The 26,186-nt window shown below is 42.3% G+C and overlaps 1 protein-coding gene across 7 annotated transcripts in view; it reads right to left on the bottom strand.

Moving 5' to 3' along the window:
• Positions 1-26,186, bottom strand: part of PIEZO2 (piezo type mechanosensitive ion channel component 2) — a 347,735-nt gene that overhangs the window by 307,195 nt on the left and 14,354 nt on the right. For 3 of the 7 annotated variants that reach the window (XM_032182552.1, XM_032182554.1, XM_032182549.1), the window contains exon 1: positions 3,851-4,115. The exons of 1 other annotated variant lie outside the window; for it this stretch is intronic. In XM_032182552.1, the coding sequence (XP_032038443.1) occupies positions 3,851-3,914 (64 nt within the window). In that variant the 5' untranslated portion in view covers positions 3,915-4,115. Of the gene's footprint in view, positions 1-3,850; positions 4,116-26,186 lie in introns of those variants that run through there. 3 more of the 7 variants (XM_032182547.1, XM_032182553.1, XM_032182548.1) reach the window with 1 other exon arrangement.

Below are 26,186 nucleotides of genomic sequence, written 5' to 3'. Positions count from 1 at the left end.
ATTCTGAAATACTCTTTAAATACATAATTTGAATAGTATTTGCATACCTGCTAATGATTCAGTACAGGTATTTCCCCTCCAAAGCTCTCACCAATACTTGTTAATTTGGGGATAGAAGCCAAAGAGCCCCAAGCACACTGGAACCTATTTTTACCTTCCAAGACAGAAAAAGCACCTTGGTCTACTTGGCCATGCTCATGACGCACATCCAACAATTGACTGCTGTTAAAAAAATATTGCGTATGCTTTTAAAATGTTCAACGTAACATCTGTTTAGGGCCTGAGTAGATGATCATTCTGATTCATTCAATATCTCTGATGAATCACACACACTGAAAGGAGAAATAAAAGCAATTCCCACTATCTACCAGGAGTTCAAAGATTTGGCTTGAAGACAAGTGAAAACTTCCAATTAATAGCTGAACTCTGTCTCCTACAAGAAGTCTTTGAACTATTTTCTTCTTACCTGCTGTCACTTACCAAACACTAATGCCTGTACTCATCCCCTAAAACAAACAAACAAAAAGCACCACCACAAAGAAAAAAAAAAAAAAAAAAAAAAAAAAAAAAAAAAAAAGCATCCTACATTTCTTGCCTCATCTTGGTCAAAATTCCAAAGTTCAGAAAAATAGTGCAACTTCTGGGAAGTGCTTGGGCCAGGCAGCTAACTTACCAAAGCCGATTTGCTGGTAACGTGCAATCCTGCAGCATCAGTCAAAACCTAGAGAAAGCTGTTCTCTCTAAGTGTTCTTTATTTCAGGCATCCCATTTGAAAATAATATTTTCCTTAAAACAAAACTAATGAATTGTGTGCAAAGTAAAACAATTGGAAGCAGAATAATCGAAAATTGTTTTCAAGTGATGTAAACCACAACTTTGTGGTTCAAGTCTTTATAAACCAAGGAAAGCAATTAGCAAAAGATTGTTCTGATGTTTTACTTCAGAGACAGACAAATCACGTTTTGCACATTTGAAGTTTATATAAGTAACAAAAGAGAACAAGTTTATGCTAACTTCTAAGGTTTAAAAAAAAAAAAAAAAAGAAAGAAAGAAAGAAAGAAAGCCCACCAATTGCACCAAAAGCTCTTCTTCCCCCCTTTTCTCACAGGTTATTATTTGTTTTTCCAACATTGTACTACCAAGACACAGGAAAATATCACATCGCACTAATCTTACTGAAAAAACAACAACAGATCCAAATCCCTGTCTTATTGCAGAGCACAGTACTTCGTTTGCAAAGAGGTTTCACGATCCTGTGAGTTGTCCTCTAAGCTCTAGGTTCACATCAGACTGAACGTAAGATTTTGTCATGAAAATTACATGATGGTGGATTAATTTTGAGGTCATACAGCTACAGGCAACTTTTCAATCTCCAAAGTCATTCATTTTGCACATTTTAAATTTCCTGTTTTCACTAGCCGCTCAACACACATCATTCTTGTGCTTTAAATGAAGTCATCTAGGCTACCCTGCACAAGATGACACTTCAGCACTACAGATCTGATCTTAAAATATTCTGACAATGAATTGTGTTTTCTCAATTACGTGACATTAATCCATGCTTGGAAAGTATTTAATACCAGCAAATATTAAATACTTTATTTGAAAAGTAAATAAAATTAAATACTAAAATATCAAGGAATTAAAGTCTTAAACATTTTTAAAGACTCGTATTTCAACTTTGCAGATGTGTTATTTTTAATGAGTTTGCCCCAGCTGCTATTCCCTTCCACACACCTCGTCAGGGCTCTCCAAGCTAGTTAGAAACCCAAAAGCAAATTCTACCATGATAAGAAACTACAGCAATCCATCATTTTAAATCACACACACAGATCCTGAACAAAATGCAAAGCTCCACTTTTTGGCACAGCTGCACACATCTACTGCCCAGACAGGAGCAGGAGACACAAGGCATCACTCTGCGCAGTGAGTCCTTGTGGCAGCTTTTCAGCTCCGGATGTAACCTCACCTTAAGTCATACAAATAACCATCATTCTGATATATGAACTCTAAAGAGCCTTTTTCCAGAAGCCCATGAAGCACTTCCTTGAAGCTTTGGAAAGGAGGAGAGCATTGGCTCGGGAATCGCTCAGGTGCAGACACAGAAGTGGAGCAGTGAACTAGCTGAACTAGGCTTCACCTCAGAGAACACTCTGCTAAGGGTTTGCAACAGGAAAAGGAGCAGCACCTATTGACATAGCACATTAAGGCAGAAAAAACTGAACGAGATCACTAGGTCCAAAACCTCTACAGAAGGGTTTCTGTTCATATGCAAGCCAGGAAGTCCCTCCTTCAGGGTTTACATTTCGATTAATCTTCACATGAAGGTGACTTAAGACCATAAGCAATTTTTGACATCAGCTCTCATCCATGGAGGTCTTACTGCAATGCGAAAGTACCTCTGCATTACCGGGTACCAGGAATCAGGATGGCAAAACAATTTTATCTGAACTTCTTGTGATACAGAAAGAGATTGGCAAGAACCACAACATAAGCAAGCACCTGACAGGAAAATCCCTCTACTACTGTAATACCTCAGCTAGCTATTATGGTATAAGAGACATCAACAAAACTCCCCTCGACACAATTTAACTTCTAGAATCTTTCCTTCTCCCCACATGGCTTTCCAGCCAATTCATCCTCATCCACAAACCACTCATCTTTAATGAGATTAAGGAAAGCACGGACAGGGCCTGACAGGTTTCAAACACAGGGGTGCCCTTTGCCTTGCCCTGGCATGGGGGGAATGCCTGGTGACACCACTCTTGGCATTCAGCGCAGCCTGCCTCCTGCCCCATCCACCACCCAGCTCCAACCACACGCCGGCCGTGTTGATGCCCACTCATACCACACCGATGCAGGGATGGATGGCCACGAAGCTGGTGGGATCCCACTCAAAGGGGCCTGGGGAACCACAACCCAGCCAAGAGCTGGGCCAGCCACCTGCACAGGGGCCTGGGGCTTCAGAAATGGGGTGTAGGCACTGGTCATGGGCTGCAAAGCTGCCTCCGTCACCCCCTCCGTCCCACCCTACCTACAGCCTGCACTCGTAGGGCAGCAGCCAGTGGCCTTGTTCGGGGAGGATGCTGAGGACACCCTGGGGAGGGGCAGCGGGGGGCACCCCTCAGGGAAGGAGATGCTGGGATGGCGAGGCCACAGTCAGGCCACCACAGGGCTTCTCCAGGGCCAAGTGTGGGGCCCGGGGGGGGTCTTCCCAGCCCCTGCTTGCCCCCTCCTGCCCTGTGTCCACCCCAGCCAGCAGCAGCCTGAGCAGCAAGCGCAGCACTGGAGGCAAAGCTCATCGCCCTGCTGACCGAGCAAGCAAGCGGTGCTTTATTTGAAGTTGTATTTTCGAATTACGCGGAGGGCACGGATTAATAATATTAGCATATCCACCCACGGCTGGGCACCGCGGCTCTACATCCAAAAATAATCCCTGCTTTGGCCAGCTGCCTGCTAAGTAAGGCGCTTTAACAAACTGAAATATCAATCTATAAACAAAATAATAATAATAATAAATAAGAAGAGCAACCAACTCCCCCCCGCAAAGCTCCGCGAATTTGGGAATTTGGGAATTTCCCAAAACGGCCGCGAACGGGAGCGGGGCGGCCGCCGGGAGCCCCCCGGCTCCGGCTCTCCCGTCCCGGCAGCAAAATCCACAGCCACCGGCGCAGGGAATAGCAACGGCGGTGTAAGGGATAAGGAGAGGGTTGGGGAAGGGGGAAGGAAAGTTTGTTGCGAATATAAAGCAATCCGGCAGCAGCCGCCGGGGAGGAAAGCGGAGCATCCCCAGAGCAGCCGGCCCGCGTCCCGGGGCCGGAGGGACAGCCAGACGGACGGAGGGACGTACCGGCAGCCAGGCACACGGGCAGGAGCAGCCTGAAGGTGAGCCCGCACAGCACCTCGGTGGCCATCGCGCCGGGGCGGGTGTGTTTGGAGGGGTCTCGGCCGGCCGTCGAGCCGTCCCTCGCTGCGCGCCACCGCCGCTCCTAGGTCCCCCCGTGCGCGGAGCCGCCGCGGCGGCGGAGCATCGCCCGTCCCCTCCTCGCCTCCGTCTCACGCCGCCCGCCGCATCCCCGTGCGGGCACACACACACACGCACACACGCCCGCCCCCTCGGGGCTCCGCGGCGGCGGCGGCAGCAGCAGCGCAGCCCCCTCCTCGCCCGCCGCCCCGACGGCGCGCCCCGAGCCGCTCAATGAAACGGCCCCGAGCTCCGCCCCGACGGGGCCGGGCCGGGCCGGGCCGAGCCGAGCCGGGCCGCCAGGGGGGCGGGCAAGGCGCTGCCGCCCCCCGCCCCCGCCCAGGTGGCCGCGTTGCCCGCACCCGGGGCTTGGCTTTTCCTCCTCCTCTGTGTCTGTCCTTGCTTGAAATTTCTTCTGGTTTTCCACTTTTTTCTTTTTTTTAATTATTATTCCTTTTTTTTTTTTTTTTTTTTTTTTTCTGGAGTGGTTTTCTGTAAATCGCCCGCTTCCCGCCCCAGGTTGCGGCAGCGCGTTTGGGTGCGCAAAGCGAATTGTCGCCTGTAATTTAAAAAAAAAAAAAAAAAAAAAAAGAGAGAGAAAGAAAGAAAAAAAAAAAGAAAAAGAAATAGGTCTGGAATGCATCTGACTTTTCTGGAAAGCTTCTTCCCCCGCGATGGTGTGAGAGCTCTGTGGGTTTAAAGGGGCAGTTGGCGGCTCAGCTGGCGTGTCCCCGGGTGCGTGCCGAATAACCCTAACAGTTTGGGTTGTACAACGATGCTACAAAGGAGAGAGTTGTTAATGGTATTATTAATGCAGATGAAAAGGCCACTTAGTCTTGGGCAGTATCTCGCAATTCCTCCCACTTAGACGAGTCAAGTGCAGACAGAAGCCCCTTGTTGCGGGAGCACCCTCACACAAGATCTGGAGCAAGAGAAAGCGGGTGCCGTGCCCCTGTGGTGCTGAAATCCCAGGGCTCATCCTTGGTGAAGGACCTCAGCCAGGCTTGCTTCAAGCCTTAAATACGCTCTCGGAGTCCTGGCTTATTGACTTTATTACTTAAGAATCTTTTCATGTCCTTTTTGTTTATTTTTATTTATACGCTGTTTGTTTTTTTTTCTAAGAGTCATACAGACACTGCCCTCTCCACCTTCAGCAGAGATCCTGCTGAAGCCCCCAACAGCAGGACACCCGTGAAAGGATGCAGCCCGAGGCCATGGCTCTCTCCCTTTCCACATCTCATCCCTCTGTGGCTCACCCCAGCACCTTCACCGCAAACTAAGCCTGGGCACTGGGTTCCCAAACAGCTGGCATGTGTTTCAGCACGCAGTGGCCTTTGTGAGGATGCCGAGTGGCCCAGTCTGTAGGTGGCAGAATATGAGGCTTGCGTAGTGCTCAGCCTCCTAATGAACCATCTCACCAGCCCCTGGTACAGCCAGCCCCAGAAGTGCTTTTAAGAGCATGGGATCTGTCCCGAGAACAAGCTGCTGAGGAACATCTCTCTCCTTGCCCTAGAGGCCACAAAGCAAGCAGTCAGGACAAACAGTCTGTGTGTAGGACACATGCAGAGCTGAAATATTCTGTCTACTTTGGCAGCACATTTTCAGGTATCGATTGGCTTTTTGTTTGTTTGTTTTTATTCGGTTGTCCAGATTCCCTGAAGCAAGGATAAAGTATTTATTACTTTTACAGTATGGTTACCAAATTGGTTTCTCCTGAAACACGGCTATTATTCTAATGTTTGGGAAATAATTAGCCAGTTTTCGATACTTACCGTTGACAAGGTATGAAAAGTGGAGTTACAATGCATGTATTGAATGGCTCATTAACTTCTGCGAGACTGCTGATCTGCTGCAAAATCTGTGCAGCCGCAGTGCCACCTTTTGGCTAAATCGCCTTTTGTGTAAATTACAACATTTCTTCCCAACAGCTGCTGGGAGTTAACTGTTTGCACACACATCGTTCTGGTAGGACGACAAGACATCCATCCTCCAACCCTACCTCTGTGGTAGAAAGAAGTACAAAAAATACATCACGGCCTTACTGATGAGTGCGTACACGTTCAGTCGTCCAGCTGTGGGCAGGACCAGAAAATGTGTTATCCTGAGAATTGGAGGAGCACTATTCACCAGCATGGAAACAATAAAGCATAGGATTCTGACTAAAATACACAAAACAGAATGTGAAATTGAAGTAAGGGAAAAAGTATCTGTTGAATGAAATGTATATAAAGCGACTCCCAGTAGAGAACCATGTCTAGAGGATAGCCAGGAGTTTATTTAACTGATAACTGTTTAGCAAGTGACGTGGAAAGCAATTTCAAGGCAAAGCAGAAGAGCTTCTTCTCCTTCCCTGAGGACACACCACTTAGTGAAAGCACATTGTGGGCCACACAGGGTTTTTTTGCCCTCTGCGAAGCAGATGAAATTGCCAGGCTCCGAGAACCGTCCTGCGCACAGCACACGTGTTAGCAGTGATCTCACCACTGAGCAGCACTTTTTTCCCTTCCTTTCAGCTCCCAGGACCTAAGACCCTCACCACCAGGTGTGTGACACCCACCTCAGGTGAAAACATTTCAGCACTGGGGAGGATGAGGAGGCCTTGCTGATGACAGGGGAGAAAACAAAACAAAACAAAACAAAACAAAAAAACACCTTACATTTATAAAAGAACAAACTCCAGCCACAGAAAGCTTTGTTCCACCTTACCTCATCACTTTTCTTGTAGCAATAACTCGGGGGAATTTGGGGAAAACATTGTCTCTGCTTCATCCAATATGCAAAATGAGTTGCAGTTATCAGAGTTCAGTGGCCAAGAAGAATGTTGGGGAAAAAAGTCCAGTATATATTGTGTCCACTGATCCTATTAGGTAGAACGTAATCAATCACTATTGCTGATTTAAATTCACTGCATTGACTGGCTGTCTTAAACAGCCCTGCCCAGAAACATCCTTTTATCACTTCAACTATCTTATTTCTTTGACTCACCTATAGAAAGAAGAGGTAAGGCATTAAGTCCCATCAAAGCAGGAAAAATTCCTGAAGCCTTTTCAGGACAACCATAAGCTGTTTTGTATTTGTTATTCATTCTCACGATACGAGAGTCCTGCTTTGGGGACCTGAGGGGAAGAAAATGACTAACATTTACAGACATGATTAACTGGAATGTTTTGCCTCTTGATCCTTGCTGTCTGAGTCTACAGCGAAACATGGTACTCCTCCTACCTGCTCTGGAAGCCCTTCTCATGATCAGTCCTGGGAGCAGCCAGAGCAGCAGCCTGCACACCAGGAGCCATGCCAGTTGGTTTTTCAGCTTGGTTCGCAGTCAGCTCTGACATAAGCTGTTATTTGTTCACTTCCAGCATGCAGTCAGCTAAACTTCAAGATAACATGCAAGTTCAGTTCTGGTTCAAGAAAAGTTAAAAAGAAAAACAATCAAACAAACCACAGTTCAAACCTCTTTTGTGTTCAGAGTCAGTTTAACTTCCCTGCACCAGCCCTAGGTCATACTTATTTTATCTTCTTAAATGATGAGCTTATCTTGCCTCACAATAAGGAAATTCATTCCACTCCAACATATGCTGAGTAAGCACCCTCAGAAATATTCACCTGCCCCAGCAGAACAGGCAGTTAGTTCCCTATGAGCCCCAAATTTCTCCTCTGTTTGATTTATCTTCCATTCATTATCCCACAATTTCACCACTCACTTCAGTTGACTGGCCACAGGGTCTGCAGAAAGCTCTCTACAATCAGATGCATTGCTAAAGGTCTGATGTTTTTTCCCTGCTGTCCTTTGTTAAGCTTCCCTCTTCGTGGCACAGCGTCTGTCTAGAAATTTTGTCTCGTGCAGTAAAAATCTGCTGATAGAAACCTTTGTAATTAAAATGCTAATGTTGACTGCTGGCCTTGTTCTGCATGGTTATACAACCTGACCGGTTAGAAAGCAGACAAACATTATTAGCATTACCTCAGAGTAACGTAAAACACAGTAGGAGAGATCTGTCACACAGAAGCAATCCTGGTTTAGTCACATTTTGTAGGACACCAAACCCAGCAAAATATATCCAAATGATACCTCGAGGTGCCATTAACTGTAGCTGCAGTAAGAATTTAAAGCTGTTCCTGATGACTGAACACTTCCACATGTATCAGAAATGAATCATTAGCATTCCTAATGAATCATTAGAAAAAATGGCGTTATCTTTTTTTATCTGGTGGTCGGTGCAGAGGACTAACAGGACAGGGCTGCTGGCTGAACCACTGGAAACACATCCCAGGGCTCCCCGCATGCATTGCGTGACTGGATCGATACCGCAGAGGGCTCTTGGAGATCCATTAATGAGGGAGGCTGAAGGAGGAGAAATAAGAGGATGACCTTCTTGGGCAATTGTGACATTTCATAGCTGTGAATCTACTCAGATCAGGAGGAATTATGTTTGCTCATTTCAAATCAAATAAGTTACAGCAGTTGAGCCATGGTTGTGTCTGATTGCAGATTTCTTTATTTATTTTGTTTTGGTGGAATAACAAGTACAGGATAGTCCCTGCAATGGAGTATTATTAGCAGTGTTGATAATTTCTCACTAGATTACTAGTAATTTAAGTTTTCAGAGGCAGATGATGCCAAGGAATTTTAAGCACCATTCCTCGGTGGTGTAAAAAGAAAAGTAGAAAAAATAATTCTAATTCAATGTGCCTGGTTACCTGTCTGTGTGTAATTACATTTGAAATGGAAAGAATTTTGAAAAAGATTGTCCAAATTCTGAAAGAATCATTTAATAAACAACAAACTATGATTTTTTTCCCCTGCGTGTTAAGAATCCAAACACGAGCAGGACTCTCAAATAACAACCAGGCATGTCACATAATTAAAACTGTCTAGTATAAGATCATAACTTGTTGAAATTCATTTTCAATCTGAAGAAACCACAAGCAATAAACATCCTATTCGTCACTGAATAGGAGTTAACCATTTAGGATATTTGTTAAATGCATTTTTATTTCAAGTGTAGTTTTAAGAAAATTTTAAAACAAGACTGGAACCATGACATGAAATACAATTACTCTTGGTTATATTCTGTGAGATTATTGGCTTGACTCTAGCTAATTGTAAAGTGATAACTGTGGGATGCAATGAAGCAGTTCCAAGACAGTCCTACGCAGATTGCTGTAAACACGCAGCTATGCAGTAGATCTGAGCTAGCTGGAATAAAAACATAAAACATTTCTCTGGACTCCTTTGGTAATGGCTGTAAACTTGCTCTGCTGTTGTGGTGATGTAAATTACATTCGGTTTGGTAGCCAGGGAGAGCCGGCCCCTCACATCACAGGAGCACCATTGCAGTTTACACTTTTGCTGGCTGCATCAGCTCAGACCAACAAGAAATGAGGCTGAGCAGATCCCAGAGCACACTGAACCAAAACCAGAATTCTCTACGGGGCAGTATAACAGTAAAATAATAGATTTATGACCCAAGTGAAAGAGCAGACATCGCTACACACACCTGCATTTCAGCCAGAACTCCTTCCTCCAGCTGAGCCTACGCAATCAAGGAAACCACCAACTCCTCCAGGTCCTTAGTTCAAGGCCAGTTTAGGCTGACTGTGATTGAAATGCATCATCCCTGACAGCCAGACAGTGGGCAGCCATGTCCCCCCAAATGCTATTCCTCACTCTCTTGGGGCTGGCAGGCAAGGAGCACTCCCTTTCAAGGAGATGCTGAAATGCCTGAGGGTCTGTTTTTGGCATCCCTTCATCCCTTCCACCTTATGCCCCCCTGCCATTCTGCAGAACCTGCTACTGCAAACCACTCTCTCAGAAAGGACTGGAGAAGGACAGCCTCTCCTCTTTCTTCCCTTTAAACACACACTGAAAAAGTCCTTTTGAACGGGGCAGTATTCAGTCTCAGTCATTGCTGCTGCAGGCACTTTACAGGGAAACAAAAGCATTAGAGACAATTCTGGTAATGGAGAAAGCGACTCAAAGATTGCAACATCCAGCATGGAAGTATATGCTTTGATGCCCTACAACTGCAAGGCCTAGAAGAGACCATTCAACTACTGGTTTTATTTGCAATATTTCCTATTAACACAGAATTCCTTGCACACTGTGGACACAGTCCTTCCTCTCTCCCCCTTTCTCATTTTCCATCCTTGCAGAATGAGCCTTCATAGGAGCTGACCTTAGAAACTACAGGAGAAATTGGGCTGGGACAAGAGGGGCAAAAGGAGGAGAAGAGAAGAGAATGGCTTTGTGTGCTTTATCCTTGTCTCTGGTAGGAAAGAGGGAGTCAAGAAATAGGAGAAGCCAGCGGATGAATAGCTCCAGGCAAAAGAGAGAAGTACCTGGCAGGGTTGCTCTGTGAAGCAGCGTGCTTTTAAAAATAATTTTTTAAACTAACATATTTGGATAGGGGTATCTGTCCCCAGAGCAACCAACAACGGAAAAACAAGTAACAATAATTTTCCATTCCAATGACCAGTGCTATAATTAGATAATAACGTTAGAAATTTAGTCTACTTTGAGGTGAAAGGTGAAAGTCATGCACACTGCCTGACAGCCACAGAAAAAAAAGTCACTCTGGTAATCGACTATTTCTGAGGTCAGATAGATATTGCTGTAGTGGTGAAAATTCAGCAACTCTGACGAGTTATCACTGAGTGAAGGAGATAGCTTCGAGCTGAGCTCTCAAAAACCCTGTCACACCACCAGCTGGACAGATAGCCACTGCTCCCAGCCTTGGCGGCCTGGATGATGGGCATGGACCACAAGTTCCCAGCCAAAGAGTCAAAGCTGGCAAAGGGCAAGCCCCTCAGCTAATGTGAGATAACCTGTAATGCCACAGCTTGTAATACGTCTTTTTCATAGCGCAAGAGGGTAAGCATGTCTTAGAAAAACATTGCATTCATTCATAAGAGAAAGAATGCCACTGGAAAAGGAATATAAAACTTACGCAACACATAACTGGAGAGCAGAGGATGTTTTTTAGCTGATCTGATGGCAGAGGCACCATAAAAATAAATATATCTGCATCCAAATTGCAGGGCTCTGAGTTTGGATCTCCCTGGTCTGGCTCCAATACTCTAGCACCATCTCATCAATCCTCAGCCCTCCCTCTTCCTCAGCCTGTGTTATCGTCCAGGCAAAAAGAAATCCAGGTACATGGGCTGGAAAAGAACAGTGGTGTCTTCCAGTTACAAGTGGCCAGGGAAAAAAGGATGCACCAGCACCATAGCAAGACCTTGATCATGGGATCAAGTTGTTTTCAAAGAATCCTAATTTATAGATTTTTTTTGCTTTAAAAAAAGCTCATTTCTAAGCCTTAATTCGGACACCAGTTTGATTCAGCATTGTGCTACAGACTGAACAATAAAAATGCAAAGAATCTAAAATATATGGTCTGAGGTTCGAACTGAGACTTAGATGCCCTGTTGATGCAGGCATGTAACCAGGGAAAATATTTTGTATCCCACACAGGCATCCCCAAACTGGTATCATAAAAAAAAAAAAAAAAAAAAAAAAAAAAAAAAAAAAAAGGCGGAACTTCAGATGCAGCACTATTTTTAGTGTTTCGTAGCTAGTGGAGGTTCCTTTCACTGCTTCTGAGACTTTTGGATCATTATCCAGAGAAGTCAAACTTTCCATTTGCATTATAGACAGAGCCTAAACAAAAAGTTTCAGATTCCATTCTGGGAATAGATACTTTACTCTAAGCATTAAGGATCTGTACCCACTCTAGTACCTTTTGTTATGCTAACCCATTAGCTCTGTATTTTTGTTTTCCAATTATATTTCTGCCCTCAAAATTACAAAAATCTTTCTGAAAATAAAATAATAGTAACTGAGCACACTGCTGGGCCCACCCAGTAAAAATAGAAATGTATGTTTTGATATATCAAGTGAATTCAATTTGTGAGTACTGTTCATTATCACTCACTCTGGGGTCAAGTCAGGGGAGCACAAGGGGCTCTGCAGTATCAGACACTAATATTGTTGTGCAGTGCTCTGCTTGCATGGGATTTATAAAACAGATGCTCAGGTTTGTTTTTTGTTTGTTTTTCCCTCTGCAGAGGTGGGTGCTGGCATCGAGGCTTGGCACACGTGGCAGATCCATGGAGCACCTGACTGCAAGTGTCACGAACTGCAGCAACACAGGCATAAGCTGCTGCATCCATCCCGCTCCTGCAGGGCTTGTATGGGTGGTTGCCAGCCCACACAAAAACAGGCACACAGCATCAACAGTGAGGCCAGAGCATCTGCTCCACCACACCTTCTGAGGCGCTTGTGGTGCTGCACAAACATCTGCCCAGATGTTGACTTCTTTGATTATTGAAGGGGACACCCATACAGACTAGATCTGCAATCAATCTGAAGTAGGAATGCCCTACAGATATTTTCACCACTCATCTTGGGAGCCCAATCTATAAAGTTTACAGAGAGCAGCTGGCACCTCCAGAGGGCAATCCAGAGCATATAACTATGTGGCAGCTGGGCTCTTATTTGGGGAGTGCGGGATTTTTCTCTGACAGTGCTCATCTCTCCCTCCACTAACTCCTTAGCAAGACTAGGGAGGTGACAGTGAGCCTATCACAGGCCCCTATAGGCAGAAGGGGTGGTAATTACAGCAGACTGCCAGGAACCACAGCTGATTCACAGTAGCATCTATTGCCATAATGTTTTCCATCATTATAGAGCCCAAATACCTGACATTGAGCTGTGCAAATACCTCATTTTCATCCTTGTCTTTCTTTGGTCAACTCAGCTCAGATGGAAAATCAGCACATCTGCCACAAAAAACTGCAACAGTGGAGGACAACAGGTTTTGATCAGCCCACAGCAAAATACACAATTAGTTTTGACGTTAAGGGAATTCCTGAATTTAGAGCCAACTTTCCTATTATGGAAACCTCAACTCTGTGGTATAGCATTATCTAAGTGTGTATTTTGTCTGGATAAACAGGGTGATTATTGTAATTTTTGAAAAACTATGCACGGACATTCAGAAGACTGCAAATGGTCAACATCCCACTGATGAATCTCATCATGTAATTCACATTCAATTCCTCTTCATATTCAGAAAAATCCCAAGTGATTATGAAGATCACAGTCACATTTTAACTAAATATCATTTATAATATTCTGTAATCAAGACAAACAGGTTGTTTGTACCTTTTGGCCTTGACCCCCTCATGCCTCTAGCACTACGGTGAGATATCTGACTGATGTATTTAATCTGAAGTGAATGAGTCCATTCAAATCTCACACAGATTGGAGGCAGAACTGAGTTTTATTGTTCTTGGGACAAGGAAGAAAGATCTGCTCCTTTCCTTACGATGAAGGTGCCCTTAACTCCTCACGTCCCTTACACATGCAAGCATACCTGAGAAGGAAGTCTTTCCTCTTTTTCCAATCCCTTCTACGTATCTGCAAAATACTCACAAGTTGCTTTGCAGTGGTTACATTTCAGGCTGTTCTCCTCTCCCTATTTTTCATACCCTTATCAAAGTGGCTTCTGTTCATTTGCAGAGTATGGAACTGAAACCTATGGGGGAGGATAAGAACTCTGGCTGGGATTAAATTTTTTAACAAACATATGGTGCACGTCTTTTTGCAGATGAAAACATGCTAGATAAGAAGAATGGTCATCAGTTTCTATTTCAAGAAATGTTTTCCCTTATTTTTTTCCTGTCTGCTTTGTTTTTAAGTTTCTCCTTTACAAAGAGAAGCTTTTACAAAAACATTAATCAAGCAGCGCATTGTAGAACTTAAAACAGCACAAAAAGCTGTGAAATGACTCTAAAGCATCTTTCAATAATAAAGCAGCTATTACCAGTATAAAAATCATGGCTGGTATAGTTATTAAACCACAGTTGTGGGGAAAATGCCTTGGGCTTAATTCAGGTCTCCCATTTAAGCACGCACTTTCAAAGCACTCTAAAAATAGGAGGCGAATTCCCTATGTCCCATGTTTGGTTTGTACTTTCCCTGCACACAGGCTTGGAGTATTTAGTGAAATGCATGTTTCTAAATTAGTGCAGAGCTTGCAGATCCCAGGGTTTACTCTTACCTGAGAGTAAGAAAGTCAGGATCAGCATACTCAAGGCTGAAGACCAATTATTACAAGCCAATTCTTCCCTCATGGACAAACTGATCAAGCACTTGCAGTCCTTTTGCATGTCAGTATGAAATAAATACCACCTGAGTGCTATTGCATATCTAGGAAGGGAACACACCATTCCTCACCTCTGCTATGATCTGGCTCGTTTGCATTGGACAGGATAGGATTTGCTTCAGGTCTCTGAGTGTCCCCTCTTCTGTACTCAAATGCAGATTTGCAGCTAACGCCCACCTAAGTGCAGGTGCCAACCATTAAGGCACATGAGTAGCACATGGGAAGGAAGAGTGTCTTCAAGCCAGAGTTCAATCTCCAAGCAAACAGCTCTGGGCAATTGCGCCTATCCACAGTAAGCTGCTGTGACAAGGCACAAAAGATGCTGATGTGACCAGAAGTCATACTGTACCAGCCATATTTGTACCAGGGCTGCAAAATCCAGGGTTACAGTAAGGGCTACATTTATATTCCTGTAGAACTTTTACTCAGAGACCATCTAGTCAAGATCACAAGACAGGAATGGTTTAGCCTTGACATCACTGGGTAATTCTAAAATGGAAAAGGGTTTGTTGTTTTTCTCCTTCCCTCAGAGAATTATTCTCAATATTTTTAAGGAACTGTCATTTCCTGTAAAATAATGTTTATGGTGGCAGGCTCTCAGTCTTTCTGGTATTATTATTATATTTTTTTTCACAGGGTTATTATTTATTGTAGCTGTTCTTTGTTCTCTTTTCTGACTTGGGGACACAGGGCTGCCCCATGCTTTTTAATACTGCACAGATTTTACAGTAGAGTGGCTCTGAGTCACTTCAATCTATTTTAATAGATGCTGAAAATGCCATCAAACCCTGGTGTCCATTTAAAGAGATTGAAGTATGAACATCAAAGGAAAAGGACTTTGCCTCTTTCCGTGCACTTATCCCCATCTCACCATTCCTCCCCTCCCCCCCCCCCCAAAATAAAAAAAAAATAGCATCAAGCATTCCAGCAGCCATGACACCAGAATACCCTCTGTGAAATGATGTTAGCTGCCTTTCAGGTGTGTTGTTTTTTTCTTAGACGTTCCCATAGTCACCCCACATCCTGATCACCATTAGGCCCATGCAGATGGGAAGTGTTCAAGTCACACACCATTCACAATTACAGTATATATACATAGTGATGCTGAGGATGCTGATATTACATCACAGATTCTTACCATCACATGGCTTAGTTCCATCTCTGCCTCCTATCTTCTGGATGAAGCTGCTGCCTTGTTGTAAACATAAGGCAATAGCAGAACATCAGAATTTAGATCTAGATTTAAATTTGCTCGAAGGAAATTGAACCAGCATGCGGACTTAATTCTGACCAGAAACCAACAGAATACATGAGCATGTTTCTGAGAATAAGGAAACTGTCTTGGCATTTGGGAATCTTCTGGGCTGCAAAAGGAGCAAAAGGAAATCATTTGACCTGTTCACCCTCCTCATTGGAAAGCACTTTCCAATGGCTGAAGAAAATTGTCAGAATCACTTGTGGTGGCAAAACGTGTACAATTTGGTAATGTAGTTCTGCGGTCACCACAAGGAAATCCCATGTCAACAATGACTTCAGGGAACGGGTTATGCCTCAAAGAGATGAAAGAAAGGAATGAAAGCCTCAGGTTCTGCCCATGCCCCAGGAGATAAAAAAAATCACCAAAAGCATATTGTGACCAGCGACATACTGGGGCCAAGACATCGAGTGCGTTGGGTTGCAAAAGGTGCTGACAACATCTCTCCAGAAAGCGGAGTCAGGGAGAACACAGGCATAATATTCAGCTAAGTTTTCACTAGGAAACGCAGAGACAGCAGGCAGCATTCTCCCACATTCCCTCTGCTCTCTCTCACAGACACTTCCTTTGTCTGTACCAGCTGGGTTATTAACAGTATATTGTTTTTCATTCCACTTCTCCTCCCTTTGGGCTTCCTATACTTCTGGTCACAGAAAAGAAGGTAAATAAACCTTTTTAATTATATAGTCTGTCAGAATTTTTCCACGCTCACCCAATTTATTACATTTTTTGGTTCTTCAAATTTATTTTTAACCCCCCTTTCCCTTGCACTTAGCATTTTTCACTTCGTATCTGCAAGTACCAATAGAAAAGAACACAATCCATTCCCTGCAGAAACCCAGAAACAATTCTTTCAAGACACATTTTACGAGAATGTCTATTTTTTCCTTTGTATAGAGGAACTAATATTTCTACAGACCTGAGAAGTGGTCCAGAAGAGGCAGATATTTAGCCTTACCTTCCAGCTGTGCAAAATATTGTAGTTTTCACATCAGAGAAACAAATGCTTGGGTTACTTGTCGGATGACTTTCACAGAAGTAGAAAATCTATTTCTTACTTTCCAAGTGGACTTAAAATGTCACTAAGTTTAAACAGTTGATACTTCACAGACCAAATTCTGAATACTGAGGGAAAATATAATTTGGTGTATTAGCTTCCAGACTAGCATTACTTCAGCTCTTTGAGCTAAGTTGAATTGGTGCTGAAATGTGTATTGCTGTATGACTGGAGAAAAACAACAATCCTAGCCTTGGGGTATTTTAAACATAGGCTGTGGAGTCAACTAACATAATAAGCACAAAGACAGTTTCTGTGCTAAAAAAGAAGTGGATTCCTTATTTGTAAGCATAATAGCTCTGATTTAGGCAAGATCAAATAGTGGGTCCCTTCTAGATGTATGTGCATGCATATTTTCATTTGTTACATCCAGTTTTAGTTAACTCCTTCTGTGGTTACCCTTCCCTAAAACCACCTCTTCTTGTTTGACCTACTGTGCTGCCAGAGACTCATCCCTGTCTGTTTCACTCTCACCCACAGACACTTGGGAACACAAAAAATCCTGGGCTACTGCTCTTGTTAATTCACTTTTCTGTGCCCTTTCAGGCTTTTTCACAAGGAAAAAGGCAAACAGTTGCATCGTTATCAAATGGAGATATCCAGTGGTTTATAGTTCAGTTCTCACAAACAACCTGGCCACTGAGAGAAGAATAATGTTTAGCGTGCAAGAAAATTCTTGGAGAATGAGAAATTTAACATATTTTCAAGCAGTGTGAAAGAGCAGCTTTTCTCCTTTGGGGAAGAATATATAATCTTTTTGTAAAATCCTGATTTCATTTATATATTGTACTGGGTCTGGCTGGAATGTTAACTTTCCCGGCAGCAGCCCATACAGTGCTGTACTCTGTACTTGTAGCTGGAACAGCAGTGTTATCACACCAGTGTTGTGTCTACTGCTGAGCAGCAGTGGCACAGCATTGGGCCTTTCTCTAACCCTCCTAGGGGGTGGGCAAAAAGTGAGGAGAGAAACATCACTAGGGCAGCTGACCTAAACCAATCAAAGGGATATTCCATACCATGTGGTGTCACACTCAGCAATAAAAGGTGGAAACAGGAAGAAGAGGGGAGGGGTGGGCTCTCGTTGAGAAGACGTCGGTCTTCCTCTTGAACACCAGCTGCGTGCGTTGAGGCCTTGCTTCAAGGATGTGGTCAATCATCGCTCATTTGTGGGAAGTAGAGAGTAATTTCTTTCCTCTGCATTTCCATTTAGCTTTCATTTATTTTGTTTGTTTTCCTCCCTTTTTCCCCTTTCCCTTTTATTTCCCCTTAGTTAAACTGTTTAGTTCATGGTAGTCTTTATTTAATTATTATAATTATTTCCCTTTAATTAAATTATCCTTATCTCAACCCGTGAGTTGTTCTTTGCTTTACTTCTCCCCCTCCTCATCTAAAGGAGGGGGAGTGAGAGAGTGGTTGTGGGGTTTAGCTGCCCAGCACAGTAAAACCACCACATATATATATATATAATATTACTGAAATTTATACTTCTGGTTGTACATGTATGCATATATATATTATTATAATAGTCTGAAAAAGTGATAACCTCCCCATATGCTTTAAAATTCACCTAATAAAACAAGAGCTTACTGCTGCAGTGATTAGGCCAACCATCTTATGACTGCATTAAGTATCAAAGATGATTTTGTGGTCCTCCTTCCTGCCTCTCTCCTCCTGGAGAGGCTGTTTGGCTACAGAGCCAAGGGCAATTCCCCCCCCTCTAGAAACACGCTTACAAAGCCCAGCTCTCAGACTGATCCCACTCCTACCTTACTGTCAGCACTCCTGCCTGTACCCAACAAAATATTGCTTTTGGCTAGAAGCAGGAGGCAATGGAGGCTGAAAGCACCAGCCTACTCCTCTCCCTAAGGCCTTGGCATGCCTTTTCCTGCACAGTGTTCCCTATAACCACAGAGGGCAGAAGGAGTGACAGGGGGCTGCAAGTGCTTTTTTTTTTTTAATTACTTGTGAGTCTGCTTTGGTCTCCCTGCCCAAAGCTGCCTGGGGTAATTGCTCCAGCATGGCTCTGAGGCCCAGCTCTGCCTGTGGTCACAAACAAGTGGTCCCCACATGCCCCGCTCCCTGCTCCCTGCCAGCCCGCAGCGGGCACTCCCCCTATTCTCAGTCTCAGCCCGCTGCACTTTTCAAGGCTTTTGCCAGAAGGGGCTAAGAGGCAGAAGATCACAGGCTGCTTACTCTGGTGTTCATAAGCCTCCATTTGGATAAGAAAAAGGATCAGTAAGATCAGGAGCATCATGTTCAAGTGAAAATGAGCTCACTACATATATTGCCAGTCTTAACACATGCAAGAGATGTGCATGTGGCTTCACCCACCTATTTCAGAAGTGCTCATTGTGCTACTTCAGGTATTGCTGGCCTTAGCCATGATGTCTGTGATCGCACAAGGCAACTTCCTACCCACCACTGGCATGGAAAGAGATGCTCATTGTGGTGGCAGACCCCTTCATGGCCAGGCAGAAGTGGAGGGAGCCTGAGCACTTACAGCACCCTTTACCAGCAACTATGGACTCACCCCTGAGATGGCTTTCTGGAGCTGACAATAGCAGGAGGGAAGATACTAGCCTAGCCATGATAGCAAGGAGAAGGGCCTCAACTACTGATAAAACAGGAAAAAAAAAACACAGGCATTGCCCCAAATGTCACATGGGTGACATCAGCAACCCTCATTCAGAGCCTGAATGTAGTCGCAGAGTTGCATAAAATAAATCTCTTCAAGGTGAAAAGTTGCCCTACTCTTTAGAGGAGACCTCCCCCTCCAAGGGCCCAGGTATCTGCTATAAGCATTATAGGCCGTCAGCACTGTGGCCACCAAACATATGATCAAATAGGTTATTGTTGTGCCCATTGGAGCAGACTATAGAGAATTCACTGAATTTTTGGCTTTAGCCCCAGTCTTTTGGTGGAGGAGGAGGAGGAGAATGGCGGTGAATAAAAAATGTCTTGGAAACCAACTGGCTCAATAAGAAGAGCCTTGTAGGAGGCAGAGAGTAGCTTATGCTCAGCGCTTGATTCTCCCCCTCTGCTGAATAATTTGACTGCAGAGCCCTTCCTGCGTGGTCAGGAATGAAATGCTGCTGCTGCCAGGCAGCCTGGGGGCCAGCCAGCTCCTACCCTGGCCTTCCCAGGTTAAGAAGGCTGCAGGAGGCCTTCTGCTGCTTGGGTCCATTTTTAGAACAGGGGCTCTGCTTGCTGTCAGCGTCGGTGGGACGTATCTGGATTGTCAACAGGCAAGAAGATAACGTGCACTAACACCTTGCTCTTGTGGCACACACATGAATTTCTGTGGTGAAGTTCTTAATTTGAGGAATATTGAGAATGAATATAACAATTCCCTTGTGCAGAATCCTCATGTGAAGACGGACTTTAAAAACAATCAGACACACTGGGGACTCAACTGTCTTCATGTACTGTTATGTAAAAATACATGCACACAGTAACAATTTTGAGGTCTTTACTCTCCCTTTCACATTTTTGATTTCCTCAAGTAAGCAATAAAACCCAGAAAACTGGTAGTTTTTCAGAACAACAAAAACAACAGGGAAAAGAGAAGTCATATTGTACCTATAAACTTGACATGAGACTAAGAATAAGCATGCTATCAGTGCCACTGAAAACTGAGTCCTAAGGAGAAGAATGAGTTTATTACATACAGTGGTCAGTTCTCAGTAGTCCTTCGAGGCAAAGGTTTGGCAGGTGCTTACCTTGGGGAATTTGTCACCTTCACATGGGTGGAGACACCCAAGGTAAATCCAGGGCATCCATGGCAGTCCTACTAATATAGAACTGTGGTTGTGGACAAATACCTAGGTAGTGAAATCTAGTGAAAACGTAAAGCCTGCAGGTGAAATTAATGCCATCGCTGTAAACAACTTCTGCTCATAGTTGGCTGTTCTGGTATCTAATTTTAACTATTAAAAACTTTCCTATATCTGCTCTTAGGATACAGACAGAATCTGATGTCATTGCACCTAAGGAGCTGCACTAGGAAAACAAACACTCTTTCAACAAGTTGTAAGAGCCTCCAGCTGCCAATTATCAGGCTGAATCAATATAAATTAAGCACTGCCATTTCAGTCAATGCAGAAATGCACAATAATCCTGTCTCTGCAGGATAGCTTTGGTGCTAGGCTGTTGAAGCGTATGTCATACTTAGAGCACTCTACATCCTGAAATTCCCTAACTTCAGCATCTCTTTTGAACTCACAAGTTGTAAGTGAAACCAACAAAAAGCTCTATTAAACATTATCCTTACCTAATTGAATATATTAGTTGTACACAGCAATTACGTTCTCCTTTTTACAGCACAGTAAAGCACTTATGGTACAATAAAATCTACCACACAGCGCTCAACAGCCCAGTGTGTTGAGCAATTCAGATTTTAGTGCCTTGTGTAGGTTAGGAATTGATTTTAATTGCCTGGAATAAATCATACAGTCCTACTGTAGAGACCCTAGCTATTTCACAGACGGGGCTGGTTTTAAAACCCATATATTCATGAGGAATAAGAGGGAAGCAGGACAAAAAGAAAATCACATTCTGAAAATCTACTTTTGAGAAAGACAGATTTGAATGCTTTGCACTTTAGTCAGTACAATTATCACAAGCACACCAGTAAAGAAACCTTTCCACATCACCACTAAACCTGTTAGACACTGCAATTGTTTAATGAAGTGAACCTTGACAAACTATGAGATGTAAAGCAAATTTGTAGCAGAGATAGAAATTTCTTGTTTACACATCCATCCTGCACTCTCTGCCCATTACAGCCATAAATAATACCTGCAAGCATTTTGCACGTATGTTTGGATTTAGAAAGTGCGTAAGATAGAAGCATTCTCTCATGAAACCTGGTTCTCATTTGTAGATTTTCAGTGCCAACATAGATTAATCATTTGTCTTAGTATTAACTTAAATAAAATAAAAACAGAACCTAAAATAAAAACCAAAATACCCTGCCATTAAAAAAAAAAAAAAAAAAAAAAAAAAAAAAAAAGTGTGCGAAGTTGAAAATGCATTTGGAGCTATTGCTCTAACTATTAAATTTCTTTATCAAATTTTTACCTCCAGAAAAAATATCGCCATTTCAAAGGGGGCAATTGAAGAGGAAATGGCCTGTACATAATTGTGAGCCACCACCTAACTTGTGCATTAATGGTGATACCTTTCTTCCTCTACATGAACACAGCAGTTCCTGAGGAATGGGCAGACTAGGAGAAAGAGATTTGCACCTTGTGTCTTCAAACAGCTACATCCCAAATCTAGATCCACTCAATATTGATTTGCCTTTTGTACTAATATTGGTCCTGACACTTAACATCTGCAGGAGTAAACTAGATGCCTTCAGCACGGCTACATTTTGATGTCTCATGATAATTTGCCTGAGGAAGAAGCAGAGGACAAGCACTCAGATACAAGGGAAATGACTTTAATGTAAGAGTCAAAAGCAACATGCAGCATGATAGATATCTTGGTTTAGTTACCAGACTTCAAAGTTATAAGTAAAGTCTCAAAGCCTTTTTTATGTAAACAGAATAAAGATAATTCAGTAGTAGTACCACTAATAATAATATGCAGATGAAAAATCATTTACATGCAATTAATTCCACAAATTTGCCACTTAATGACTTAATGTTTAATTATTGCTCTCAGAATTGTTAAGACCTTTTGTTTTCATTATTAGTCTATCAGCTGCACACTTATCAAGTCTGGAAAGGCTGGGTCATCATTTTAAAACCACATTATACAAGGGAAAGTTAACCACCACATGAAAACTGGCTTTTAAAGTTCATGGTGCTGTTATAAAGGTCATGGTGATACTTAGTGAAAATTGAATCACACAGTAGTCGATACAAAAAAACATATTGTCTTCCTTCAATAAGGAGCTTTTAATGCTGTGCCAGTTTATTTACCATCAAACTCTGCAAAGTCAGCAAGCTAATAAAGAATTTAGGATTTATGGCCCCTTTAATTCAGCATAGAAAAAATAGCCAGAAAGTGACAGACTAATAGGCCAATTATCTGAGGAATATTTTCTTTATTTGGCAGAAATTACAAGGAGATGCATAATAAAAATACCTTCAGTAACCAATTTATTTCTACATTAAAATAAACTCATTCAAAACTACTGTGCTACAGAAAGTACCATTAAAATGTTCAAAGTTCCACCCTGATGCCAAACAAAAACGCTTTACCAGGGCAATATACAATATTAATATTGTTTTATGGTCAATTTATGTCTAGACACAAGCAATAAGGTGGAAGGATACTACAAAAAATTACAGCTTCTATACAGGAAATAGGAACAAAGCCCCAAAGAATTGTATTTGCATTTGTCTTATTCCAGATTTAGAAAATATTTTTTTTTCCCTTATAAGTATGGCTCTAAAATATTAGCTGTTTTCTTTGCCTAAATAGGCAGTGGATAGGGAATAGTCTGACAGGTTTTTTATTAAAAATTCTTAGATTTTATATATATATATATATTTTTTTTTTTATTAGACAGCGAAACTTAATTGTACTGCACTTCATACTGGATAACAAATGAACTTCATGAAACTAACCTAAAGTGTTCATAAATCCCAACTGATTAACATAATGTAAATTTAGAAGTTTAAATTCTGTTGAAAATTAAAGAAATGCAGGCCACAAAGTCTCTGAGTCTCTCATGTGGGTATCCCCAGATTTTCTGATGCCACAGACTTTGCAATGAGTCATAAAATAAAGCACAAGCCCTGTTGTTTTTTTGTTTTGTTTTGTTTTTCATGTATTTACTTTTTAGAGCATTTATGCATTAATATTCATAGGAAAGCATGACAGAGCCCTTTCCCTTATGAAAGAAAATAATAAATCCCCAATATATATTTCACAGATAATTAATCCAACACATTATCTCCTCTGGGCATTGACATTACTAAAAAAAATATATAGATAAGGAGGTAGTAACTGCACAATTCCCTTAGTAGGTCATGGGAAAAATGTGTTTAGAAAACAATACTTTATTCTCAGGCCTTTCTGAAATGACCAGTGACTCTGAATGCACTAATCTGGGGGATTTATTACCATTTAGGCATAAGGGTTTTGATTGTTGGATAATGTCCTCTTCATTTTCTAAAATCCAAGATTCTTCAAGATTACAGAAACAGGACATTCAGAAATTAAGAAATATGCATCACTTTTCAACTTCTTGGCTTAAAGATTTCAGTTTTAGTTGGGCAAAGAAGACAAAAATGAACTCATTCCAGTGGCCACCCCATAGCCCTTAGACCTAGCTTGTTACCACGTACAAGATTTCAGGAAATCAAGACATTTGGTTCTTAGCAAATTACCACAGTCAACTCTTAAAATAAAAACAAAACAAAACAAAATAAAATAGTAACTTGTTTTCCTCCAAGAACTCAAATTTTGGACTAGTTTCATTAGTGGCTGAAGTGCAGTAACCTGTACTGTCCTGTTCAAACTGTGGTCCTTGGAGCTCCTTTTAGCCTCAAGATTTTTTAATTTTATTTATTATTTTTCTTGCTTAAAGGAAATAACCACACAGGCTTAAAGAAAATGTTAATACTAAATTTGTCTCATTTTTAGTGGAATCTGAGAAAATGCAAGCAGACAGGAAACTATAGAGTGTCACAGTTTTGTTCTGTGTTGTTTTTACAACACTTGTGGTTAAAGGAGAAGGTTAAAAGAATTATTCTTGTGGTTTAAAAAGAATGAATCAAACTATCCTTTCATTGTGCCTTAACTGTAGGAATAATGTACAGAAATCTGACTGTTAAAGTGATCCCATACTAAAACTGTTGTTTCATAGCTTTATTTTCCACTTTCATGTGTCTGCAATAAAGTCATTTTTTTTTTTGTGAGGAAACAGAGACATGCTGCCATTAATCTAGGGTTACTTCATAGTTACTTCTAGGGTGCTTTGTAGGTTGGACAAACAATTTCTGGCTTATTTCTCACAGTTGCAAATCTTTTACTGTCCACAGGTCACAAAATCATTCAGGTTAGATGAATTTCTGGGGATCATCTAGGCCAGCCCTCAGGACCAGGGCCAAATCTGATATGGATTATCAGGCCAGACGTTAATACTAGAACTGCCACAGCAGAGTGAAGAGGAAGGTAGGAAGTGCTTCAGAAATATGAAGCAATGATCTTATGTGTTCAGACTGAATCTGATGTACAAAGCTAACACAATAATGAGTATTATTCATTTGGAGATAGCAAAGCATAAAACAAAACAAAACAACAAAAAAAGTCATAATTATGCCGTATAATGTATCCATGCTCACTATAAAACTGAATCCTCTTTCTTTGACTTTTATATCCTGCCTTGTACACACAGGTGCTACTGTTACCTACTAAGCACTCTTTTGTTGTCTGTGACTGGCTCTTTGGTACACCATGCAGCAACGTCATCCATTTTGTACAGCTCACCGTAGCCCAGTTCCACTCACTGAAGCAGCAGAAGGTACAGCAATGAAATACATGGGACAGGATGTAGGCACAGAAATGAAAGTAGTTTTCTTGAGAACCCATAGAAACATAATGGAATGAGATGGAAGCATTCCTCAATTTATACAAAACCCTCCTGTTGTTACACTAACAGATGCCCATTGTGTCTTTCAGTACAGCTTTCAGTTGTCTTCCTTTTCCCATAGCAAAATGTTTGATTATGGTATTCTGCAAACAATGTGTGAATGTGGTGATTTACAAATACAGGTGGAATCACCAACCTCTTTCTTGAAAAGACTACATAAGATTTAAATCTCTAAGCAAAGGTACTGAGTAATTTCCCAGACTAAGTCCATATAGGCATCAGTGAGGAAGGATGGGAGACAGGGCTGACATGCACAGCTTCAGTAATCCAAAACTTTCAATAAGCACACTTTCCAGTAAGCACCAGCTCCAGAAAGGAACTTTTACCGAGCATGGAAAGGGTGTAAGTACTTTAACCACTGAATAGATGAAATTATATTTATGAAGGAAAGACTCTACAAAGGGGAAACAGAAAGATAGAGATGCCTTTCATCAATGCATTTTTATGTGCAATCATTTAACAATGAGCCCATGCAAAAATGCCTTACAATGAAACCTTTTAAGGGATTTAAGGATTTTCTCCTTGAGTTCAGGTGGGCAGTTCTGCCTTTGCCCAGAGACAGGAGAAAGCAGAGCTCAGTCCTGCAAGCGCCAGATGCTGGTGAGGGAGGAACCCCTCAGCTTCTTGTCACTCCTCTGTGCTTGGGAGGCAGGCGAACCGCGGGACTGCCGCCAAATGAGAGCGGTCCTCAGCAATGTGACTACTGTCATGGCTAGAAACCAGGCAGCATCTTGGCAAGTTTCCCCATGCTACTCCATCTCAAGTGCTGCTTATAAAAGGTTTTTTTTTTTTTTTTTTTTTTTTTTTTACCAGGGAAAGACCAGCTCTATCCATGTGCCTAATGAACTCCTGATTCCTTCAAAGAGGCTGTTGACACAGCTGCCAATTAACTCCATTTGTGATGCACACAAATGACTACAAATTCTTTACACAAGCCAACCAGCAACGTGGACTTTCACTCATTACTCTCATAGGTTAAATTTAAGCTGGTGACAGGGAACAGATGTGAAAGGTTCTTTAATCTTGAGCTTTTCCAACCAGTGCTGAAAGTATTTCCTGGGATTTTTTGAGGTCTATAGACCCAGTTCACTGCTGAAAAAATGATCAAGGTCACCAAAGGTTTGTGTTTTAAC

Source organism: Aythya fuligula, chromosome 2 (genome assembly GCF_009819795.1).
Source record: "Aythya fuligula isolate bAytFul2 chromosome 2, bAytFul2.pri, whole genome shotgun sequence".
NCBI lineage: Eukaryota > Metazoa > Chordata > Aves > Anseriformes > Anatidae > Aythya > Aythya fuligula.
The sequence above is the reverse complement of the archived record's forward strand: the minus strand, read 5'-3'. Positions and strand labels throughout refer to the sequence as shown.